General features: G+C 61.9%; 1 protein-coding gene across 1 annotated transcript in view; it reads left to right on the top strand.

The window, feature by feature from the left end:
* PIAS4 (protein inhibitor of activated STAT, 4) overlaps positions 1–6,257 on the top strand; it is a 27,995-nt gene that overhangs the window by 307 nt on the left and 21,431 nt on the right. Inside the window, exon 2 of the mRNA XM_006902154.1 lies at positions 4,745–5,171. Within this exon, the coding sequence (XP_006902216.1) occupies positions 4,745–5,171 (427 nt within the window). The remainder of the gene's footprint in view (positions 1–4,744; positions 5,172–6,257) is intronic.

The following is a 6,257-nucleotide window of genomic DNA, read 5'->3' as shown; positions in this document are numbered from 1 at the left end:
AGGGCCGGGGTCCCCCCCCCACCTCCTCATGCACCATGAGCGGTTGCAGTCTCGGGTTCTGTAAACACCGGGGAAGGGCCGCGCCTCCTCCCTTGCAGCCGGTCCTCTCCGGACAGTGTGGCGGTTTAGGGGGGGATCCCGCTTCTCCAGCTCGAGTCCGTGGTCTCGGCGCTAGAAAATGTTTGTGATCACCTCACATCTCTCTCCACCTTTCGGAGAACCAGGATCTAGGTCTTGTTCCCCCCCCACACACACACGCGCGCAATAGCCCGGGCGCAGAAGGGTCCCCTGCCCCCGGCCATGCGTCACCATTGCCACCATTGCAGCCTGTGGCGCGGGGGCCCCAGGCTACCCCCCACCCCCTGAGCCCACTGGCAGGCCGTGCCCGGCTCGGTGTGGGGCCCACTCGGGCTCCGGTGTGGGTCCCAGAGCCCCGCCCCCTGGAACAGTGCCCTCTCGTTGTTGCCCGGAGTCCCCAAAGTCTCCCTTCTCCGGTACCTCCTCCTCCTCCGCTTCAGGACAGCATCGTGAGCGAGTGCATACACTTGTAGGGGCTGCAAAGCCCACGCTCAGATCCCACTTCAAACCCTGCGGGTTCCGCTGCCCCTTCCTCCCTCGTAGGAGCTAACTTCTAGGGCCGCCCGGGGTCCCTTCCTCTCCGCCTGATTCGATAGCAGCCCCTTTAAACGGGTTCCCATCTGGCTACTGAGTCCACTTCTTCCTATCATACTGGTTCCGGGGAGGCCTCTGCCCTTGGACAGCCCCTCCTGCCTCTTCTCCAGCTTGGATCCCCACTCTGCACCCCAGAGAAGGTGCCTTCTTCTGGCTTGAAGGCCCTCTCCATCTCCCAGCTGGAGCGCAGAGCATTCCCACCCAAGAATCGCTTTTCTCCCAGATCATCCCCAGGGAAAGGCTCCCCAAAACACCACTTGTTTTGACGGGGGTGCCTAGCCCTCCATCCAGGCCTGCTGGTCCTCCCCGGGGTCCTTCCAGACCCTGCCTGCTGGGGCTCCTTTCTTCTCTCTCCCTGGCTGCTTCCGCCTCCCCAGCCCGTGCGTGCGTCTAGTAACCCCCACCCCATTCCCTGCAATACCTCCCCCCCAACCCCATTCCCTGTACTCCCGCCACATACACCTCTGCTCCTCTCTAGGGGGTGCTTGAGGAATTGTCACCTCGCTCTGGAGATGTGGCAGCTGCCTCCCCACTCAGAGCTCCCCTCCACCAGCCCTGAAATGGAACCTTCTCAGGGGGCCATGATCCTGTGACCCCAAGGTCCCTCTGCAGCCTTAGGGAAGAGGCCGCACTCTCTTACCAGAGCCTTGAAACATGATCTCGTGAACTCTGCTTGACCCTGTGGCTGCTGGGGCCCCCCTACCCCAATTAAATCGAGCTGACCCTCCTTTCAAGTCCAGGAGAGTGGCATCCTCCCCAGGAGGACTGAGCCCTGGGCACTTGGCAGGCCTTCTGGCCTCCCGCCACCCCTCCCCACCCTGGTCTTAGATGCAGAGGAAGCCCTGGGCGGCTCGGCACCCCGTCTCTTCCAGACCACTTCCAGCTGGAGATGCGTTATCTGGGGTGCCAACATAGGGTTTGTGGAGAAAGTTTGAAACCTGAGAGTCTTGGAAAGCAGGAGGTGGGTCTGGGGAGGGTGGGGGGTAGCCATCTGGCCAGGAGCTCCTCACTGCAGGGAGCACCCCCCCCATGCCTTCCACCTCGGTGGAGGTCCAGCCCGGTGCTGGCTCGAGGCTGCAGGCTCTGCTTACGGCTTCAGATGAAGTCCGCAGCAGAGTGTCCTCTGGAAGCTGTCCCCAGACTCGGCTGCCGGGACGGCAGGTGGGCGGGTGGCTGGGATGAAGCCACAGCCGGAAGTGCTTGCTGTGGCGTGCGTGCGTCTTCTTCCTGTACCCCCCCAACCCCCAGCACTAAGGGCAGCCTGCTCAGTGGTGGCAGCTGCTGGCAAATTGGAGTTGTGAGCATATGGGAAGCCAAGGGGTGGGCTGTGGGCTGCAGTGCAGCCCTCTCCCTGCCCAGCCTGGCTCTGGTGGCCATGGGGTGGTACCCGGGTGGGCTGCCATCTTCTCCCTGCTCAGCGTGCACCAAGCTGGGCACCGGGCAGGCAGCATGGGGTTCCCCAGGTATGCTGAGCCCTCGTGCCCAGCCCGGTGCAGAGAGTGGCTTGCTCGGAGCTGGAGTGGCGGCGTCAAAGGCCAGCCTGGTGTCTGGTGTGGATGTGCTGCGGGAGGCGGCCGGGCCCCGGCTGGTGTGTACCCTGCACGACTGCCCTTGTCCTCCTGGAGGGTCCACATCAGCCTGCCCTGGTCCTGGCACGCTGATGCAAAGGGCCACGGCCCAGAGAGGCCGGCCTCCAGCCCAGGGCCAGCCAGCAGTTTGGGCAGTTGAAGAGTCAGACTCAAGGCTGCTGGCAACTCACAGATGCCCCCGTGGATGACTGGTCGACCCTGACAGTGAGGGTTTGGGGTTTTCCGGTTGAGTGGAAGCAAGCAGTTGACTTGTTGGTGGGGGCCTGTCCACTGTGCCATCTTCCCGTCCCTTCTTTGGCCATATTTGACCTTATTTTTGTCACTCTCTGGGGAACTTTCATTCATCCCAGGCAAGCTGAGGGTATGGCAAGGGTGGCCCCGGCCCATTCCTTGAGGCTTTACTGCGACTGAGGAGGCCTTGGTCTCCTGGGGTCCTGTGGTAGGCAGACCTCCTGCCCCGGGCAGCCCACACCAAGCATGCCCTCCGTTGAGCACTTCTGTCTGGTTGGGTTCAGGCGCCGGCCCTGCCAGGGAGTGTGTGCCAGGCCTGAGCAAACCCCAGTCATCATCACTTTCCTGCAGCCTCGCGCCTGTGATCTCAGCCCAGGTCTGTCCCCATCCCGTGAGAGCACGTTGTGATGTCTGCAGACATTTCCGGCGGTCTCAGTTGAGGGTGAGATGCCACTGGCATTGGGTGAGCAGAGGCCAGAGCTGCTCCTCCCCCAGCAGCATGCAGGGCAGCCCACCCGGTGTGGCGTTGGCAGTGCCCCGAAGGGGAGACCACTTGAGTATCTGGCTCTTGTTCACAGTGGCCACCAGAATAAGCCCCCGCTGAGTCAGTGCTGTAACCAGGGGACCCTCCATCTCTGTGAACCTCTTCTTTACCCCTGAACTCAGTGTGGGCAGACCTGGGAGGTCAGAGGGTCATGACGTGCAAAGGCTGACGTCGGGGGACACTGGGCAGGGTATCTGTGAGTGGCATAGCTGGGGAAGTAGGTAGGACCAGCATCATGCGGGGGCCAGGGGTATCGCTCAGCACCCCACGGTACCAGGGTGGCTGCAGGAGGGGGCCGGCCCTGTCTGTGGACAGATGGGAGGCCCTGTGGTACCCATGGTGTGGTGGGGCCAGCGTGGCTTCAGGAGGGCCAGGTCCCAGGCCGATGAGCCGCGGCCTCCTCCCTCCTCCGGCGTGGGGCTGAGCCCGCTCTTGGGGGACTTGCGCTGTCTTTGAGGGGCTCTGTGTGGTGGCAGCTTTCTCTGAGGCTGTAAACGAGGGGCGCAGACACCTCACCTTCCTCTCCGGGAGAAGGGCTCCCATTAGGCTGACAGCTAAGCATGTGTGCCATTCAGCCTGATCCCTGGCATGTCGTTGACACTGAGATTGTGCTGACGATGCCACTTAACAGACCCCTGGTGGCACTGGGGTGAAGCACTTAGTTCCTAATGGAAAGACCCGAGCCTGTACCGGCCCGGTGGACGGACAGATACGGCGTCTGGCTCTGTAAGGACTCTGCCTCAGGCCCCTTCCCACCCTCACTCCTCACTTTCACAGCCCTCGAGGGTCACTGTGCGTCAGGGTCGACCCCTGGTGGTGGGTTTGGGTCTCGGGTACCATCACTTGTGCCGAAGCATCGAGGCGCTGGGCGCCTTGGGGAGCCCTCACTGTTTCCAGTGGATCCTGTATCACACCCTTACCCTCTGTATCCCCACAAGGTGGGTCCTGCCACCTCCCTGCCCAGCCGCAGGTGGAGACGGGGTCCTGCGGGTCTGGGCGGTGCCTGGCTGTGGCAGGGAGACGCTACGCTATTTAGGGTAGAACGAGACACTCGGTTCCTGCCCTGGGGATGCTCTCGAGCGGGAAGATGGGCGAAGAGGACTTAAAATAGCAGTTAGCGGGTTGGGAGCCAGAGCGGGCTTCTGTGTGCTGTGGTGCTGAGGAGGGTGACGGGGAGGAGGAGGGCAGGGCTGGCGCTGGGATGGGAGTGGGCCAGGCCCGCAGGTAGCAGAGGGCGCCCTGGTGATGCAGCAGTGAATGCTGAGCTGTGAACAGAGAACTCGGGGGCCTGAGTCCAGCCTGGCTGCAGGGGCAAGAGAAGAGCCCATCTTCTCTGTAGAGATTACAGCGTCAGAAACCCTCTGGGCGGTTCTGCCCAGCGCCCCAGGGTCACTGAGTCGTAATTGGCTCCCCAGCAGCCAGGCTTTGCAGGTAGGTATAGCCAGGTCCCAGGGCGGCATGTACTCCGCTGGCGGATCTGGTGGTCTGAGCCCACTCTGGCACAGCGTAAGAGGAGCCTGGCTCTGCTGCTCTGAAGATGACAGGAGCCCCAGGGACTGCGGTCCCTACTGCATTAACCCCCGAGCACCTTGGGCTCTCGGAGACGGCAGTGGGCTGGGTGCAGCCTGCAGAGTGGCCCCCCACCCCGAGCCCCGAGACCCCACTGCGGCCCTTCTCACGTGCGTGTCCCTGTGTCGTTCTCCCCCAGAACATGGTGATGAGTTTTCGAGTCTCCGACCTTCAGATGCTCCTGGGTTTCGTCGGGCGGAGTAAGAGTGGCCTGAAGCACGAATTGGTCACGCGGGCTCTGCAGCTGGTCCAGTTTGACTGTAGCCCTGAGCTGTTCAAGAAGATCAAGGAGTTGTACGAAACTCGCTACGCCAAGAAAAACAGCGAGCCTGTCCCACAGCCCCACCGGCCCCTGGACCCCCTGACCATGCACTCGGCCTATGACCGGGCCAGCACGCTGCCCAGGACGCCCCTCTCAGGGCCCAACATTGACTATCCCGTACTGTACGGGAAGTACTTGAACGGACTCGGACGGTTGCCCGCCAAAACCCTCAAGCCAGAAGTGCGCCTGGTGAAACTGCCCTTCTTCAACATGCTGGACGAACTGTTGAAGCCCACCGAGCTGGGTGAGTCTGGGCCGCCTCCCCTGGGGGGGCGTGGGAGTGTCCTGCAGCCCGCGTCTGACAGCCAGCCGGCCTTGTGGAACTGTAGCTAGGGTGGTGGGGAGCTGGCCCAGTCTCCAGGGGTCATTGGCTGTGTAACAAGTAGCCCTGTTCTGCAGACTAATGCAGTGTGTGTATATCAGCTCACGGGCTGAGCTGGGGGTGGGCTCTGCTCCAGGGTCTCCTTGGAGTCAAGTTCTCCGCCAGGACCACGTCACCCGAAGGCTCAGCCAGGGCCGGAGGAACTGTTTCCTGAGGGCCCTCCTGTGGTTCCTGGCCCGAGACCTTGGCCCCCACCACGCGGGCTTTGAGTGGACCCTCACTTTAGGGTGGCAGGAGGATGCTAAGAGCTCACAGCCAAGCCAGGGGCTGAGTTTTCTCCCAACCTGGTGTCAGATGCGACCTGCCTACACTTGACTGCACAGAGCAGTCCTGGTGTCCTGTGGTTCCACCACAAGGCTGTGACTCCCTGGGGGCCGGCTGCCCCCTTTGCCCCCCCCCCCCGCCAGCGGCAGTGGAGCCGACCTTAATTCACAGTGAGCCATGTGTGTCAGCTGTTCACGGAGTTGTAATGGCTGGTCTGGGAAGAGGGTCCCAGGCCTGCCTTCTGAGTGTTTCTTGGTGCACGTTGAATCCCCAACCTTCACCGACCCAAGTGTGTGTACTGTTGCTACTACCCTTAGACTCTAGCTGTGGAAAAAGGGCGGAAACAATTCCATCTGACCCCCACTTCTCTTCCCCCTGGCTCTTCTGCCCCAGTGAGTGACCTCTGAAGTAATTGTCATAAATTGTAAGTCAGGGGACTTAAGTGGTTCCCAAGAGGTAGGACACTACAGCCCCCATGTTCTTTGTTTCATCACCCTGGGCTGAGTGGATGCCCAGAATCATAGCCCAGGCCAGGCAGGACCCTTGTCCCTGGGCAGCCCTGACCACAGAAGCCAGTTAAGGAGGCCTGGCCTGGGCACCTGCACAGCAAGTAGATTATCCAGAACCCAGGGTCCCAGGGGCAGGTGGACTTGGAAGGGCTCTTTTTTTTTTTTTTTTTTTTTT

Source organism: Elephantulus edwardii, unplaced genomic scaffold, assembly GCF_000299155.1.
Source record: "Elephantulus edwardii isolate Elephantulus edwardi_28Jun2011 unplaced genomic scaffold, EleEdw1.0 scaffold00374, whole genome shotgun sequence".
NCBI lineage: Eukaryota > Metazoa > Chordata > Mammalia > Macroscelidea > Macroscelididae > Elephantulus > Elephantulus edwardii.
This window is presented reverse-complemented; position numbering and strand designations above follow the sequence as displayed.